The 19,637-nt window shown below is 40.2% G+C and overlaps 1 protein-coding gene across 4 annotated transcripts in view; it reads left to right on the top strand.

Moving 5' to 3' along the window:
- Nucleotides 1-19,637, top strand: part of rab11fip2 (RAB11 family interacting protein 2 (class I)) — a 128,003-nt gene that overhangs the window by 92,705 nt on the left and 15,661 nt on the right. For 3 of the 4 annotated variants that reach the window (XM_072239618.1, XM_072239620.1, XM_072239621.1), the window contains exon 4: nucleotides 13,992-14,127. In XM_072239618.1, the coding sequence (XP_072095719.1) occupies nucleotides 13,992-14,127 (136 nt within the window). Of the gene's footprint in view, nucleotides 1-13,991; nucleotides 14,128-15,153; nucleotides 15,323-19,637 lie in introns of those variants that run through there. The other variant, XM_072239622.1, reaches the window with a different exon arrangement.

Here is a 19,637-nt window from a genome sequence, read left to right as displayed (position 1 = left end):
GGCTAAAAGTGGATAAGTCACCTGGACCAGAGTCCTGAGAGAGGTTGCTGAAGAGATAACAGATTCATTGGTCACCATCTTTCAAGAATCACTTGATTCTGGCAATGCCCCGGAAGACTAGAAAATTGCCAATGTCACTCCACTCTTTAAGAAGGGAGGAAGGCAAAATAAAGAAAATTGTAGGCCAGTTAGCCTAACCTCAGTGTTTAGGGAAATGTTGGAGTCTATTATTAAGGATGAGATTTCTGGGTACTTCGAAAGTAATGATAAAGTAAGTCAAAGTCAGTATGGTTTCTGTAGAGGGAAATCTTACGTGACAAATCTGTTAGTTCTTTGAGGAAGTAATGAGCAGGGTAGACAAAGGAGAGGCAGTGGATGTCATTTACTTGGATTTTCAGAAGGCATTTGATAAAGTACCACACATGAGGCTGCTTAACAAGATAAAATCCTATGCCCGTTACTGGAAATGGATAGGAGAATAACAGGGGCCTTTTCTGGTTGGCTGCCAGTGACTAGTAGTGTTCCTCATGAGTCAATATTGGGACCGCTACTTTTCACATTGTTTGTCAGTGATTTAGGTAATGGAATTGATGGCTTTGTGGCAAATTTTGCAGGTGATATGAAGATGGATGGAGGGGTAGTTACTGCTGAGGAAACACGATTGCAGCAGGACTTAGACAAATTGGAAGAATGGGCAAAAGAGTGGCAGATGGAAAACAGTGTTGGAAAATATAGGATAATGCATTTTGGTAAAAGAAACAATAAGCAGACTGTTATCGAAATGGGGAGAAGGTACAAACAGCAGAGGTGCAGAGGGTCTTGGGAGTCCTCATGCAGGACTCCCAGAAGGTTAATTTACAGGTTGAGTCTGTGGTAAAGAATGCAAGTGCAATGTTGGCATTCATTTCAAGGGGAATAGTATATAAAAGCAAGGAGATAATGCTGAGCCTTTATAAGACACTAGTCAGGCCGCACTTGGGATATTGTCAACAGTTTTGGGCCACGTATCTCAGAAAGGATATGTTGTAATTGGAGAGAGTCCAGAGGAGTTTCACAAGGATGATTCTCGGAATGAAGGGGTTAGCATATGAGGAGCATTTGGCAGCTTTGGGCCTGTACTCCCTGTTATTTAGAAGAATACAGGGGTGATCTCATTGAAACCTACCAAATGTTGAAAGAACTAAATAGGGTGGATGTGGAGAGGATGTTTCCTATGGTGGGGGTATCCAGAACTAGAGGGCACAACCTCAAAATAGTGGGGTGACCTTTTCAGAACAGAGTTAAAGGAGGAATTGTTTTAGCTGGAGAGTAGTGAACTGTGGAATGTTCTGCCACAGACTACAGTGGAGGCCAAGTCCGTAGGTATATTTAAGGCAGAAGTTGATCGGTTCCTGATCAATCAGGGCATCAAAGAATATGATGAGAAGGCAGGTGTATGGGTTGAGTGGGATCCAGGATCAGCCATGATGGAATGGCGGAGCAGGCTCGATGGGCTGAAAGGAGCAGAATTAGGCCAAAGTCTTATGGTCTTACATGAAAATGAAGCTTTGGAGGAGACAATCATCAATAGCATTGTAGGCAGTCCATTACCTGCACTGATTTCGTTCATTTACAGTCAGTCAGAATATCGCAGCAGTGTACAGGTACACTGGATGAATTCCATGAGATATAGGAGCAGAATTAGGCCATTTGGCCCATCGAGTCTCTACCATCATTTCATTATGGCTGAACCAATTTTCCTTCTCAGCCCCAATTCCTTGGTTGATAACAATTAGGAACTAATACACAGTTTCATAGTACTGTAGTATTGATAATTTTCCAATTTATTCTGTATTTCATTTAAATACATAATTTTTTACTCAGTTAAATGATAGTTTGTCTTTTTTTTAATACCTTTTTAGCTATTTCCCTGAAACTTCAGCTATTTGGGACAGCTGCTAACCTCACCACAAGACCATAAGATATGGGAGCAGAATTAAACCATTTGGCCCATCAATTCTGCTCAGCCATTTCATCATGGCTGATCGAATGTTTCCCTCAGTACCAATCTCCTGCCTTCTCTCCGTATCCCTTCATGCCCTGATCAATCAAGAACCAAGAATCTATCAACCTCTGCTTGAATATACCCAATGAGTTGGCCCCCACAGCTACTTGTGGCAAAGAATTCCACAGATTCACCACTCAAGCTGAAGAAATTCCTCCTCATCTCCATTCTAAAAGGACGCCCCTCTATTCTGATGCTGTGTCCTCTGGTCTTAGATTTTACCATCACAGGAAACATCCTCTCCATATCTAATCTATCAAGGCCTTTCACCATTTGATAGATTTCAATGAAGTCACCCCTCATTCTTCTGAATTCCAGTGAATACAGGCCCAGAGCCGTCAAATGCTGTTCATATGACAAGCCATTCAATCCTGGAATCATTTTCGTGAACCTCCTTTGAACTCTGTCCAGTTTCATCACATCCTTTCTAAGATAAGGGGTCCTAATGTGCTCATAATACTCCAAGTGAGACATCACCAGTGCTTTATATAGTACTAAATATTACATCCTTGTTTTTAAATTCTACTCCTCTTGAAGTGAATACTAACATCGCAGTTGGCTTCCTCACCACAGACTCAACCTGCAAATTAACCTTTACGGAATCCTGCACAAGGACTCACACATCTCTTTGCGCCTCAGTTTTTTGTATTTTCCTCTCCATTTTAGAAAATAGTCAGCTTTTCATTTCTTCTACCAAAGTGTATGACCATACACTTCCTGACATCTATTATTCTTTCTAATTTGTATAAATCCTTCTGTAGCCTCTCTACTTCCTCAAAACTACATGCCCCGTCATCTCTCTTCGTATTGTCTCCAAACTTTGCAAAAAAAAAGCCAGCGATTTCCATCATCCAAATCATTGACTTATAACGTAAAAAGAATCTGTTCCAACACAGACCCCTGTGGAACACACTAGTGACCAGCAGAAAAGCAGAAAAGTCTCCCTTTATTCCCACTCTTGGCCTTCTGCCAATCAGCCACTGTTTTATCCATTCGAGAATCTGTCCTGTAATACCATGGGCTCATAGCTTGTTAAGCAGCTTCGTGTGGCACTTTGTCAAAGCCTTCTGAAAATCCAAGTACACAACATCAACTGATTCTCCTTTGTCTATCCTGCCTGTTGTTTCTTCAAAGAATTCCATCTGATTTGTCAGGCAACATTTTCCCTTGAGAAAACCTAGCTGACTACAGCCTACTTTATCATGTGCCTCCAAGTATCCTGAGACCTTGTCCTTAATAATCAACTCCAACATTTTTCCAACCACCAAGGTCAGACTTACTGGCCTATAGTTTCCTTTCTTAATTGGCCCAAAGGTATGGTACTGATGTGTCCCAATTAACTGGAATCCACTGTATTTAGTTTATAACAGATAATTTACTGCAGTGGGTACAAAATATTCAGTGGTTTATTTTGTACATCTATTTAAAGAGAGCGGGCATTAAAAAATGTGAGATCAGTTTTTGTTGTGATAAAAAACATAAGAAGCTGACTTAGGTCTATAATTTGCATCCTAAAAGGCACACATCTAATTGTGTCTCATAGTTACTGAAGGCTACACAAATTTATTGCAAAATAGATGACTGGTTGCATCTCAGTTAAAGTACTTCTTAAATTGTTCAGTTTCATTAACTTAGCTATCGTACATCGTCTGAAAACTTTTGATAAATTTTGTTACTTAACTTCAGTGAGAATGAAACCAGATTTGTATGTCACTGAAACTAAAAGCAAGACCTGCCTTTCTTGCTGTTTTTACAATCAGTTATTAATTTTGTGATTATTAATTGCTAAATTTGAAGGGGTATATTGCAGGAGAAAATGTTTCAGTTTGCAGTGCTTGTGAATACTATTCAGCTGCGTAAACATAGTGTCATGAAGTTCTTCTGACAATCTATTAACCTTTGTTAATGTGAAAAGATTTTAAGACAATTACCAAAAAAGTAATACAAATTGTGAAAAATTCTTAATTTGCAGTCTTGACAAGTGGTAAAAGAAAGCTTAATATAGCAGCATGTTTTTTAAAAAAAAAAGCTCTGAACAGATGCTGGACATGTTATTAACAAGCTCCATTGAGATACCAGATGGTTAATTAACTGCCTCTGTAGGGAAACAAGATAAGTAATTAGCAGACTCTTGGGAATTACTGGACGATCTAATGGTAATCACAACAGTTTAACTGGACAAGTTAGTACCAATTCCTTTTGGTTGATTTGTGAAGGAAGCTAAGAAATGATTTCTGAACTTGTATCTGCATACCTCAAATCAGTTTTATCCCCCCGGTTCAGACGCTTCCAACCTACATCCTTGACAAGTCACACACTCTGGATCTTTTCAATGATTTCACATTCCCCGGCCCTTATCATCTTATTTTCACTATGGATGTCCAGTCCCTATATACTTTCATCCCACACCAGGAAGGCCTCAAAGCTCTCCGTTTCTTTCTGGATACTAGACCCAACCTGTTCCCCTTCACCACCACTCTCCTCTGTTTGATGGAACCTGTCCTCACTCCCAATAATTTCACCTTCGGCTCCTCCCACTTCCTTCAAACAAAAGCTGTAGCCATGGGCACTCGTATGGGTCCCGACTATGTCTGCCTTTTTGTCGGCTGCGTGGAACAGTCTATGTTCCAAGCCTACACTGCTATCACTCCCCAACTTTTTCTACGCTACATTGACTACTGCGTTGGTGCTGCTCTCTGCACCCATCGAATTTACCTCATCCATTTCAACACCTCCCTCTCTTTGATCTCTCTGTCTCTACCTCTGGGTATAGCATATCTACTGATATCTATTATAAAACCACCGACTCTCGGAGCTGTCAGGACTATACCTCTTCCTCTGCTGATACTTGTTAAAATGCCATCCCCTTCTCTCAATTCCTTCGTCTTCACTGCAGCTGCTCTCAGGATGAACTAAGGATATCCTCCTCCTTCAAAGAAAGGGGCTTCCCTTCCTCCACCATCAATGCTGCCCTTAACCACATCTCTTTCATTTTGTACACGTCTGCACTCACCCCATCTTCCTTGCCACCTCACCAGAGATAGGGTTCCTTTTGTCCACACATACCACCCCAGTAGCCTCCACGTCCAGCACATAATTCTCTGGAACTTCTGTCATCTCTAACAGGATCCCACCACCAAGCACATTCCCCTCCCACTTCCTGCTTTCCATAGCAATCACTCCCTACATAACTCCTTTGTCCATTCATCCCTCCCCATTGATCTCCCTCCTACCACTTATCCTTGCAAGTGGAACAAGTGCTACACCTGCCCCTTCATCTCCCTCACTTCAATTCAGGGCTCTAAGCAGTCCTTCCAAGTGAGGTAACACTTCACCTGTGAGTCTGTTGGGGTCATCTAGTGTATCCGGTGCTCCCTCTGTGGCCGCCTGTATATCGGTGAGAACTGACATAGATTGGGAGACCGCTTCACAGAGTACCTACACTCCGTCCACCAGAAAATTTGGGATCTCCCTGTGGCCACCCAGTTTAATTCCACTTCCTGTTTCCATTCCGACGTGTCAGTTCATGGCCTCCTCCACTGCCACGATGAGGCCACACTCAGGTTGGAGGAGCAACACCTTATATTCTGTCTGGGTCGCCTCCAACCTGATGGCATGAACATCGATTTCTCAAACTTCTAGCAATGCCCACCACTTTCATCATTCCCCAATCCCATATCCCTCTCTTCCCTCATCTCCTTAGCTGCCCATCATCTCCTTCTGGTTCTCCTCCCCCATTTCTTTCTTCCATTGCCTTCTGTCTTCTTCTGTCAGACTCCCCTTCTCTAGCCCTGTATCTCTTTCACCAATCAACTTTCCAGTTCTTTACTTCACCCCTCTCCCCTCCCGGTTTCTCCTATCACCTTGTGTTTCTTCCTCCCCTCCCACCTTCTTTCTTGGATTTCTCATCTCTTTTTTTCTCTCCAGTCCTGAAGAGTTTCAGCCTGAAACATCGACTGTACTCTCTTCCATAGATGCTGCTGGCCTACTGAGTTCCTCCAGCATTTTGTGTGTATTGTCTCGAGCTTTTAAAAACTATTCCTTGTACAGTCCTGTTCAAAAGTCTAAGGCACATATATATAGCTAGGGTGCCTAAGACTTTTGCACAGTACTGTATTTGTAAACATGGTGTGGAGAGTGAGTTTGTAAATCTAGAGGGAGTAAAGGTTGTTGGGAAAAGCAAGGGCGGAGCACCACTGGGGGGTGGGGGGATTGGTTGAACAGCTGGCAGAGAAGGAGCGTCAGGGGTGGCGAGAAGTGGTACAGGTGCTGACACACCAAGCTCTGAAACACCAGGCAAGGTCATCTGATTCCAAACAATTGGTTATTGACCATGCAGAATGCCTCTTCTGGTGTTTCCCGTTCCCTCCCCTCTCCCTTCCCCCTTTTTTCAACCATGATTCCCCTCTCCCTGCCCCCTTCCAGCTCTCTGTCCACAATGGAGATGCATATCAGAATCAGGTTTATCATCACTCACATATGTCATGAAATTTGTTTTTTTTTGCATTAGTACAGTGCAATTCATAAAGTTACTATAGTACTCTGCTAAGGTCTTAGGCACCCTAGCTAGATGTACTTGTTTAAGACTTTTGCACAGTACTGTACATGTTGAAAATGCCTGTGATCGTGTAGAAAAGTCAAACAAATAAAAGTGTACAGTACTGAGCATTTGTAGGCATGTTGGGCTCTGGACTGCTGGACTTAGTTGTGGCAGCAGTAGACATGGAGTAAATCTTCATCTTCCTAGATGGAAAAGAAATCAGCAAAGGAATTCACTCCTGACCTTGGAAGATTTTTAACCAGTTGTTGATTTGGAGTGCTTGAATATTCTGAAGTTATCTAAGAAGTCTTGCCCAAAGCTGGCGCTACCATCTTTTGTGGCCATTGGTGCAATGAACAATTCTTCCTATTCTACTAGCCAGCAATGCTATTTTCTGTTACCAGCCAATATCTATGTTCCTAAGTCATTGAACAACATTGTATAGCACCCGTTCATGTCACAGCTCTGCAGTATTTTCAGAACAAGGGAGCTCTGCAATATACAAACCCTTCCCCCCCCCACCCCCGAGTTATAGAGGTTGGTTAAAAAAAAGTTCTTGCAACAGAAAGGGACAAATGCTGGTTGATTGTTGAATTTGTAGACTAATTACTTGATCACAAGTTGAATTTTATTTTTGTTTGTGTTGCTAAGATTGGGGCAGAGTTGCGAATCTTTAGTTCGGAGAAATCCACTGTAACAAGAAATGTTCTTTCCATTATGCACTTGGAGTTCCAAAATTTTCATCATCACAGTTGACCCTACAACTCCAACTTAATGTTTACAGTGAGGTGAGTGATCAGGAATTTGTTTCTTTTCTATGTCAGTGGACAAAAATTTATTTTTGATCTCTTGTGGTTTATGAATATCAACAGAAATTCTAGTTGGAATTGATTAAAAATGTTGTTTCTATTGGTAATGATTTATTATTGTCATGTGTACCAAGATCCAGTGAAAAGCTTGTCTTGTATTTATTCCTCCTGGTAGATATTAGGACTTTCAAATACCATTCTAATTTTAGTCATGGATACACAGAGCACATGGAAGCACAACTTAATGCTGAGGTGTTATTCTGCCAAAGCACAAAAACAAAAAAAAAAATCAGCATTACTTTTTATCTCAATAAATTATTACCACCACTTGTCCTTTAAATTTAATTTGTAAAAGTTGCTCATTGGATTCTGAATTGCTTCTGTTTAGAAGTTGCATATATATTTTGCTAACATTGCCTTTAAGTGGTTTACAATCAGTTACTTCTACAAGTAAATTGGTTTCAGTTTGTCATGAGTAGTAATTAGGAACAACCTCTTTAACCTTTGGTCTGTGGCCATCTGAGCAATTGACCATGATATCCTCCAGCTTGTTTGACATGAGAATGACATTGGAGAAATAAAGGGCACTACAAATTACAGCCACACTTCCATAAACGGAGCTGTTCCTAGTTTTCACTACAGCTAATTCAATCCAGTTCACTTCGTTCATTTTTCCATGTGAGATCAAAAACAAAGCCATGAATGAACAAGTGCATCATGTACTTGATACACCAATGTGAGATTGAAAAGCAGACATTGAAGGAAGGATCCTCTCTTTAGAGTTGAGGCAATACCTGATGGAAAAATGCCTCATTTAAATGAATCATAGTGAGAAGGGCAGGAAGCCTCAGATCTCTTTTACAAAGTGGTGGTGCGTGGAATGCACTGCCAGCGACAGTGGTAGAGGTGGATATAATAGGGTCTTTTAAGAGACCCTTAAATTGTTACATGGAGCTTAGAAAAATAGAGGACTATGTGTTAAGGGAATTCTAGGCAGTTTTTAGAGTAAGTTACATGGTTGGCACAACATTGTGGGCTGAAGGGCCTGTAATGTGCACTGGGTTTCTATGTTCTATGTTTGAACCACTATAATAGGAGTTAGCCGAGACTTGATTCACCAGTCATCTTTTTCCTTGCAACTGTGACCTTTGGTATAATATGACCTTTCTACCTCGCCCACCCATCACCCAAACCCCAACAATAGCTAAAGGCTATTTTACGTTTTACCTCAGCTTTTAATTCTGATCAGGGACCACAGGAGTGTTGGCAAGGTAAACTGTATTGAAATTGATCTAAGCAGTCTGGTGATAGCTTTCAGAACTATATCTACGTCAGGCAGAAAACAGAGTTTCAATTAACATTTGACATTTCATGGAAAGGTGAAACTCTGTTTTCCAGAAAATCTTGTTCACAATAAGATGCTGTTTTAATAAAAATAATTTGCTCTGAAAATTGTTGTATTTCATTTGTAGTTAATAAAAATTGTAAAAATACTTGTAACAATTGTGGATGAGTGTGTCCCCACAGAATCCACAAAAGTTCTGAATGAACCATGAGATCTGCAATCTGCTGAGGGCCAGATCAGTGGCATTCAGATCTGGCAACCAAGTAAGATGCAAGAGGTCCAACTATGATCTGTGGAAAGCCATCTAATGTGTGAAGTGGCAATTCTGGACCAAACTTGAGTCACTGGGGGATGCTCAGCAGCTGTGATAGGGCTTAAATGTTATTACCTCTTACAAAGTGAAACCAAGCACAGGTGACAACAAGGCTTCGCTGTCAGATAAGCTCAATGCTTTCTGTGTTTGCTTTGACCATCAAAACATGGAGGAACTTTCACAAGCTCCCACAGCAGCTGATGACCCTGTGATCTCAGTCTCTGAGGCCAACATGAAAGCATCCTTTTGGAGGATGAACCCACGGAAAGCATCCAGCTCAGATGGGGTACCTAGCCGAGTACTAAAGAGCTCTGCTGATCAACTGGTTGGAGTGTTCACTAATATCTTTAACCTCTTGCTTTGGCATTGAGGTCTCCTTTTGCTTCAAGCAGGCCTCAATTATACTGGTGCCAAAGAAGAACGGGGTAACCTGCCTCAATGACTGTCATTTGGTAGCACTTACATCCATTGTGATGAAATGCTTTGAGAGATTGGTGGTGAATCATACCAACTCCTGCCTGAGAAGTGACTTGGAATCTGCTCCATTATGCCTACCATCACAACAGGTCAACAGCAAGTACTTTTTCATTGGCCCTTCAGTAAATCCTGGAACATCTGAACAGCCAGGATCATACATCAGGGTGCTCTTCATTGACTACAGATCAGCATTCAATACTATCATCCCCTCAAAACTAACCAATAGGCTTCAAGACCTTGGCTTCGATAGCTCCTCGTGCAACTGGATCCTCAATTTCCTCACTGCAGACCCCAGTCAGTTCAGATTGATAACAGCATCTCCTCCATAATCTCCATCAGCATAGGTGCACCCAAAGCTCTGTGCTTAGCCCCCTGCTGTACTTGCTTTGTACTGTGACTGAAGCTAAGCACAGCTCACTACCATATTTAAGATTGAATATAAGAGGGAGATTGAAAATCTGGCTGAGTGGTGCCACAATATCAACCTCTCACTCACTGTCAGCAAGACCAAGGAGCTGATTATTGGCTTCAGGAGGAGGAAACTGGAGGTCTATGAACCAGTCCTCATAAGGGGTTCAGTAATGCAAAGGGTCATCAGCTTTAAATTCTTGGGTGTTACCATTTCAGAGGATCTGTCCTGGGCCCAGCACGTAAGTACAATTACAAAGAAAGCACGGCAGCATCTCTAGCTCCTTTAGAAGTCTGCTAAGAATCAGAATGACATCTAAAACTTTGACAATCTTTTATAAATGTGTGGTGGAGAGTATATAGACTGGTTGCACCATGGCCTTGTACACAAGCACCAATCTCCTTGAATGGAAAATCCTACAAAAAGTAGTGGATACAACCCAGTCCATCATGGATAAAGCCCTCCCCGCCATTGAGCACAGCCACACAGGGTGCTGTTGCAGGAAAGCGGCATCCATCATCAAGGATCTCCACCACCCAAGCCATTATCTTTTCTTGCTGCTGCCATCAAGAAGAAGGTAGAGGAGGCTCAGTACCCACATCACCAGGTTCAGGAACAGTTATTACTGCTCAACCATCTAGAACCAAAGGGGATAAGTTCACTCAACTTCACTTGCCCCATCACTGAACTGCTCCCACAACCTATGGACTTACGTTCAAGGATTCTTCATCTCATGTTCTTAATATTTTTCTTCACTTATTTATTATTATTTTCTCCATATTTGCACAGTTGTCCTTTGCACAATTGTTACTTGTTCATCCTATTGGGTGTGGTCTTTGTTTATATTTTTTTTGTATTTACTGTGTATGCCTGCAAGACAATGAATCTCATGGTCACATATGGTGATATATATGTATGTACTTTGATAATACATTTATTTTGAACTCGAACTTCTGAACACTTGAATCCTGATTTAAACTGAACGTATTAATGCAGTTGCAGTAGAAGATTGGAATTTTATATTAGTTAAGCAAATCCCAAAATTTTTCTTTCATATATCCTGCAAAACATTAACGTATCATATCTTCTTGGTTGCAAAATGAGTTTAAGAAATACAATAACTAGAAATGAATAAGAAGAAAGATAGAAATTTGGAATGCTAAGTGGCTATCAGGCAAAGGAAATTATTTTACGAATCACAGCTTTAGAATTACAGTATACTTTTTGAATATGAATAGAAATCCTCTTTAGGGGTTCCGCTATGTTGATTGAAGCTTCAGGTTCATTGGCCCTACTCTGCAAACCATTCAATTAGTGGTGCTGAAAAAGAATTTTTGTAATTAAATGGAATAATGTATTAGAATGCAGGATACCTTGAGGTATTAGTATGAAATAACTGACATTTCAAAAGCATATATATTATCAATATAGTGCATGGCTTCATTATAATTAATAAGTATGGCACTGTTGAATAGGGAGATTGAAGTCAGCTGACTCAGAATTTGGGCCATTGGGGATATAGATCTGTAAGCACTAAGGCACAGTGTGCGGTGCTCACTGTATGCAGTGTACAGTGTGGATTTTAAAGGACTTCAGAAAGATAAAAGCAATGGTGTAATGTTATTTTAAACTACATTAAGTTATGCATGGCAGAGCAGGTGATCTGTCACAGGTCCTGTGTGGGAGCTGATGAAATCATTGTGCCAAAGCTGCAATAAGTTCATATGAATCACAGTGAAGACAATTTATCCCCTTCCCCCTGCTCTATCATTCAATAAGATCACAACTGACCTGACTATAACCTAAACTCAGTAAACCTACTTACTACACATAACCTTTCACCCTTGCTTATTAAGAATCATTCTAGCTCTGCCTTTAAAAGAACTCAGTGTATGCCTACACCATCCTTGTGCAACAGGCAGTCTTTCTTCTCCAATGATCAGGTTGAATCCTGACCTCTCCTGCTAACTATTTAGTGTTTCCTAAAGTCATACAGATTGGTAAGCCACTTGGCTACTGGAAATATTCTCCACTCATCCTATCACTGAACTGTTCCCACAACCTAAAGGCTCACTTTCAAGGACTTCTCATCTCATGTTCTCGATATTTATTGCTTATTTTCTTCTCTTTTTGTATTGACACAGTTTGTTGTCTTTTGCACATTGATTTTGTCCATCTTATTGGCTGCAGTCTCTCATTGACTATGTTTTTGTTTTACTGTGAATGCCTGCAAGAAAATGAATCTCAGGGCTGGATGGTGACGTGTACTTTGGTAATAGATTTACTTTGAACTTTGATATTTCCCTTGATAGGATGCAAGGGAGATATAATTGTACATTGCAGAATTGTAATTTTGCAGAGTATATTCTTCAACCAAAACTCAAATAGTCTTCCACTTTGGAGCACATAACTTGTCTATAGTTTGTGTAAGGTGTTCTTGTACTATGTAGTGGTTGGTGGGGCAGGGAAAAATTTGTATAATGGCTACCACTAATCAAAGTTTGTTGCCATTAACTTTGATATATGAAGGGCACTATAATTTTATTTGAATACAATGCTATAGATATTGGGAAATACTCAGTTGATCACTCTCATCCATGAAGGAAAACAATTTTCAGGTGAAATTCTGCTTTTATTGTGACAGACTCTTACTCGAGTGGACCTGTAATGTGCCAACAACGGATGTGTATGTGTCTGTCTATCTACCTTTTGAGACATTGAAGATGTCCTGGATACTGGGGAGGCTAGTGCCCATGATGGAGCTGACAGAGTTTACAACTTTCTGCAGCTTATTTTGACCCTGTGCAGTGTCCCACCACTCAAGCCAGACAGTGACACAGTCAGCTGTCATGCTTTCTTTGTAACCGCATCAATATGTTGGGCCCAGGATAGATCTTCAGAGATGTGACACACAGGAACTTGAAATTCCTCACTCATTCCACTACCGATCCTTGATGAGGACTAGTGTATGTTCCCTCATCTTACCCTTTCTGAAGTTCACAATCGGTTCTTTGGTCTTACTGACGTTGAATACAAGGTTGTTGCTGCGTCACCACTCAACCAGCTGATCTGTCTCCCACCTGTAGACCTTCTCATCACTATATGAAATTCTGCCATCAGTAGGTTGTGTTGTCAGCAAACTTACAGATGACATGTAGAGAGAGTAGAACAGTGAGCTAAGCACATATCTTTGAAGTGTGCCAGTGTTGATTAACAGCAAGGTGGAGATGTTATTTCAGACCTGCATAGACTGTGGTCTTCTGGTGAGGAAGTCAAGGATCCAGTTGCAGAAGGAGGTATGTAGGCCCAGGTTTTGGAGGTTTTGATCAGACCTGTAGGAATGATTGTGTTAAATGCTGAGCTGTAGTCAATAAACAGCAGCCTGACATAAGTATTAGTATTGTCCAGGTGATCCAAGGCCATGTAAAGAGCCAATGAGATTGCACCTGCTGTAGACCTATTGTGCTGATGGGAAAATTGCAGTGAGTCAGTTCCTTGTTTGGGCAGGAGTTGATTCTAGCCATAATCAACCTCTCAAAGCTTCATTACCATAGTGAGTACTATTGGACAATAGTCACTAAGGCATCTCACTGTGCACTTGGGCACTGGTATGATTGTTGCCATTTTGAAGCAGATTGGAACTTCCAGCTGTAGGAATGAGAGATTGAAAATATTTTTGAACACACTCACCAGTTTTAGAGCCCTACCAGGTACATCATCGAGGCCTGTTCACCCTTTGAAAGACATTCTGATGTTGGCCTCTGAGACAGAGATCACAGGGTCACTGAATGCTGTAGAGACCCTCATAGCTGTAGCTTTACTCTCCCTGAGCGTGCATAAAAGGGGTTGAGCTCATCTGGGACTAAACCATCACAGTCATTCTTGATATTATAATGAACATGGTGTTATGTTGCCATGATGAACATGACACCATGTAGCGAGATTATAATACAAAGAATGAATTCAGTTTAATGAGGTCAGTGAACTTCATTGAAACAAACAATTTTACACTTACTGTTACATTAAAGTTTTTTTTAAAAATCTGTTCTTCTAGTTTAACAAAGCCCATGAATTATGAAGATGTAAGAAGCAAAGCATCCACTGACCAACACAATGGCTTAAGTAATAATCAACGTGCAAGAAAAGCCTTCAAGCAGCATCACTCTGAGTACTATGGGGACAAAATCACAGTGAGTACAGTATAAGGAAATGTGACACTATGCCTGAGAAAAGCTATCCAAAATTTGTAGTATGTGCCATGTCCAACAAAGAAGATTCTTTCTGAGATGATATTTCAATACATTTACTGAACATTTCTGTAAGATTTTGCATTGTGCTATATAGCGTGTTTGTAATGCTTCAAGCATTTCACAGAGCAACTATCATACAAAATCTGAGTCACAGAGAGATTTAAAAGACACATATTTAAAATGGTCTTCAAAAAGAAAAGTCTGAAGAAGCATCTGAGAGGAAAGAAAGTTGTAGGAGTTTAGGGAGGGAATTCCAGAGTTTTAGGGTAAAGGGAATAAGTAGATTACTTTCATATTTTTAGCAATTACTGATTTTTTAAAATGTATTTACTGATTTTAAATAGAGATCCATTATATATCTGATTTTATGGTCGTGCTTCCTCAATTTTGGTTTTTAAAATTGTGGTTGTTATTTTTAATCAACTAATTTTAATTAAATAGAAAAGTCTTCTTTATTACTTAGACCTATCACTGACTCCAGCTACTACAGTTTGAATGAATTTCTTCAAAAGTTAACTAATGTGGATTAACTCAAGTGGAACATGTCTCAGCAGAGTTGAAGAATTAATTAAATCTCTCTTGCCAAGTGATCATGGCACATACCGGTACCCAACAAAATGAGCAAGGGGCTGGAACTTAAATAAATGTAATTTTTTTTTCTTTCAAAAAATGCTATTTTATTCACATTCTTTTTCTTCTAATTATTTATTAGTTTTGTATTATTAAGGGCATTTTTTTCTATTATTGGTCTGGAGTGCATTTAAAAATTTAGAACTTGCAAATTAAGATACATTTAAATCCCAAGACTCCCATATTCATTATAACTTGTATTACTTTCAGAGAATACAATCTCTACTTTTCTTTCAATAAGATTTTTTCAGACAAAACTCTGAAAAATATACCTAGCTACAAATATTGTTTCTCATACTGACTCTTCTAACCTATTATTTTATTTATTTATTTTAGAGATACAGCACAGAACAGTCCCCACCGACCTAACGAGCTGTGCCAGCCAGCAGCCAACCTAATTTAACCCTAGCCTAGTCACTGGACAATTGACAATGACCATTAGCCTACCAACATAAACATCTTTGGACTGTGAAAAGAAACTGGGGCACCCAGAGGAAACTCATGGGCTCACGGAGAAAATATGCAAACTCCTTACAGGCAGTGCCAGAATTGAACTCCTCAAGCTATAATAGCGTTGTACCAATCACAGTGCTATTGTGGCACTCAAGAGTGATAATAATTGGAGTTATGCAAAGTTTCTTTATTTACTGGCTGTCAGTTTTGAAGTATCTAATACATAGGATGCATCAAGAATACATTTGAATGAAGATACCAGGGTGAAATGATAGAATATCAACCCAGTACGCTTGTTAATTCTTTATTTCTTCCTGAGACTTGTTCACTTTAAATAATTCAGCAGAAGTGCAATTATTCTCTTTTGCATTTCATTAATGTAGACATTTTTTTAATTAATGCCCAACTCCTTTTAAATCTGCAGGCATTTGAGAGCTTGGGTCATTGTCACTCAGTTGATAATGGAAACATAAGATTTATGCAGCAGTTGGATAAGACAGTAATTAGGCTGAACCCATAGTTAGCCATATTTCAAGCAATAATAGTGGAAAACCTTCATCCACCACTTCATATATCTTTCATGGAAGGGGGAGTAAACTGGGTATATTATGTAGTGAGCTCAAGTTCTTTTCTGCATCCATATATAATGTCATTACAAGCAAATTCTTATTTCAGGCCAGAGAGAAAAGATGACTGGCATCCCCTCTCTGTTTTTATCACTGAAACTCATCCCCTGTAACAGATAGTTCAAGGAAATAATAGACTTATCTCACGGATGTAGACCACTCATTCTACTGACGTCTTGGTCAAAATACTCCCCAGGCTTGCTTTATCCCTGCTCTTGAATATGCATTTTTCTGTCTCCTGTCTTCTCTCTCATTTCTCTCATCTTGTCCAAGTCTTACTCTTTTCCAAGTTTATAAAAATGCACACACACACAATACGAATGCAAATTGTTGACCTTTGGAAGTAGGATTTTGGTTCAATAATAATAGATTATGTTGCCTTTTATTCAGTAGATCTGATCATTGAAAAACAAAAAGAAATACTAAATCATATATGGCATCAAGCATACACAGCTTTAAATGGAAAAATGCCGTAATATCTTTGAAAAAATTAAAGATTTAAAAACAAAGGATATGAGATAAATTGATCAATAGATGATCAAAGATGGCGTGTTTAGGGTCTGAATGTTGTTAATGGAGTTTGTAGGATCTTCCTATGACTGGGTTTCACCCAGCTGCTGCAGTTTCATCCCACAGCTCTGAGCTGCATGTTGGTTAACTGGCTATTGTAAATTACCCTCGGTATATATGGATGGTGGGAGCTGAATGGCCTCTTTCCATGTTGTGACAAGCTATTACTGGAATAACATTGAGCAATTCCACAGAATGACGTAGACAGCATTGAAATAGGCCCTGCAGCCTAACTAATCCATGTCAAAACACAGCATGTTCCTTGACATGTCCATGTTTGGCCCATAACCCTCCAAGCTCTTTCCCTTCATATACCTATCCAAATGCCTCCTAACTGTTGTGATTGTACCCACCTCAGCCACTTCCTGTGGTGCTCACTGCCCTCTGAACTTACCTCTGGGGTCTTGTAAATCTCTCCCCTCTTATCTTGTATCTGTGCCCTCTAGTTTTGGACTCCCTAACCCTTGGAGAAAGATTATGACTGTTCACCTTATCCATACCCCTCGTGACTTTATAATTTGCTGTCAAGTCTCCTCTCATTCTCCTGTGCTCCAAGGTAAAGATACAGTGTGGTCAAACTTTTCCCAATAACTCAGCCCCTCTAGTCCGAGGAGCATTTTCAGAATTAGAACCAGAATCAGGTTTATTATCACCAGCAAGTGATGTGAAATTTGTTAACTTAGCAGCAGCAGTTCAATGCAATACATAATATAGAAGAAGAAAAATAATAATAAATAAGTAAATCAATTTACAGTATACATATATTGAATAGATTAAAGTCATGCAAAAAACAGAAATAATTGTCAATATCTTTCCTATAACAACAATATCAAAACTTGTACACAATACTCCCAAGTCCAGTCTCACCAGCAGCTGTATAACTGCAATGTACTATCCCTAGTTCTAAACTTGATGCCCTGACTGGTGAGGGCTGGTATGCTAAATGTCACCTTCACCACCTGAACTACTTGCATGGCAATCTTCAGCAAACTATGCACTTTTACTCTTGGTCCATCTGTTCACTCAGTGCCCTTTCACTGTATAGGCCCTTTGACTGTCCAAAGTGTGTAAGTTGAAATCCATTACCATTCCTCAGGCCACCTCCCAAATTGATCAAAGTTTCTTAGTAATTCATTGTAACCTGCTTCACTATCGACAGAACCTCCGAATTTAACATCATCTCTGAACTTGCTAATTATGCCATGCACATTCACATCAGGTGAAGTATTATTTAATTAATTAATTTATTTATTTAGAGGTACAGAACAGGGCCTTCCAGCCTATTGAGCCGCACTGCACAGATGCCCTCAATTTAACCCTAGCCTAATCAAGAACAATTTACGGTGACCAATTAACCTACTAACTAGTACATCTTTGGAATATGGGAGGAAGCTGAAGCACCTGGAGGAAACACATGTAGTCAGAAAGGAAAAACGTACAAATCTGCTTATAGAGAATTCCGGAATTGAACTCTGAACTCTTCTCTGGGCTGTAATGACACCATGCTAACTGCTACACCAGCTTGACACCCTAGATTCTGCCATCAATAGTAGGCTTGAAGGGAGGGGAAGAAAAATCACTATAGTGAAGATTGATAAAGTTTTGAGCTCTTTACTTCAATACTTTCCAAGATCTATAACCTTTACAAAATCTTCTCTTCTTCGGCTGTCCATCGATTTCGATGTTGACTGTGCTGCGAGTTTAGTCTCTGCAGGCACATTTATGGGCCACAAGACCAGCATTGGATCAGCACCCACACCATCCAGAAACTCTGCAACATGCCTTGCGCAGTAATGAGATGGACTGTGTCGTGCCCCCACCATGCAGTCTCTCTGGGCTTCCAAATCTGATGCTGAGTGGTACACAGGAGTGTAACAGACTCAGCGGATAAGGAAGCTGCCCCACAGTGACAAATAACTAGTCCAGTGATGCCATCTGTTGTCCAGCACTCTGGTTCCTCCGCATGCCACCAGGGTGGCTGTACCATTGACCCTTTTGGATTCATCTGCCACAGACACCATCAGACACCCTGCTGTCGGCGTCCTCGTACCTTAACAAAGTAGTAAATGGTTGAATTAGGCCTGATATGGTCAGTGATCCCTTGGAAACCACAGGTTCAATATCCCAGCACGTATCTGAATGCAGTTGCACACTCCCATCTGAGTAACAGAATTCAATTAACTACTCCACACTGCAGCCCCTGGTTAGTTGAGGGGCTGGATACACTTTGCCTCAGACCTTTCAACTTCCATCATCAGCCATTAATACATCTTGTAGAGCTCTACTCATTTGAATGAAGTTAATGACCTGTGTGCCGAAGGGTGGTTTGTGTTTTTTCTGTTATTTTAATTAGTTTACATCAGTAAAATGTGATTAAATTACTTTAAATTTAATTTTAAATGTCTTCAATTTTATCTATTCCAACTGCATCTAAATGTCTGGTTTATAATGGTCAGAAAGGTCATTGGGTTTTAGTAATAAGTTGGAAAAAATAGGTAATAAATAAACCCAGGTGAAGGACCATGGGATTTGCAAGTTGTACAATGACCATGACAGTTTTTGTTTTTTTGAAAGCACGATTGCTTAGATAGAGACTGATGGAAAAAAGGTCATTTCTAAACCTTAAGGCCATACAGGAACAGGGTGAGGCCATTGGGCCCATCAAGTCTGCTCTGCCATTTCCTCATGGCTGATCTATTTTCCCTCTCAACCCCATTCTCCTATTTTAACTTTCAGTCCACAGGACTTGTTTCCAAAATGCATCAGGCTTGTTTAGATGTTCCTTTGAACCTTTTGAATAGAACTTGTTGGCCACAATGAGCAAAGGTATGTTTGGAGAAAAAAGGATGCAGAATTTCATGAAAAGAACACCTCTCGAACTGTTAAGCGTAGGGGTGGATCGATCATGCTTTGGGCTCGTGTTGCAGCCAGTGGCACGGGGAACATTTACTGGTAGAGGGAAGAATGAATTCAATTAAATACCAGCAAGTTCTGGAAGCAAACATCACACCGTCTGTAAAAAAGCCGAAGGTAAAAAGAGGATGGCTTCTACAACAGGATAATGAACCTAAGCACACCTTAAAATCCACAATGGACTACCTCAAGAGGCACAAGCTGAAGGTTTTGCCATGACTCTCACAGACCCCTGACCTAAACATCATCAAGAATCTG

The sequence above is a fragment of the Mobula birostris genome, chromosome 21 (assembly GCF_030028105.1).
Source record: "Mobula birostris isolate sMobBir1 chromosome 21, sMobBir1.hap1, whole genome shotgun sequence".
Lineage (NCBI taxonomy): Eukaryota > Metazoa > Chordata > Chondrichthyes > Myliobatiformes > Myliobatidae > Mobula > Mobula birostris.
The sequence above is the reverse complement of the archived record's forward strand: the minus strand, read 5'-3'. Positions and strand labels throughout refer to the sequence as shown.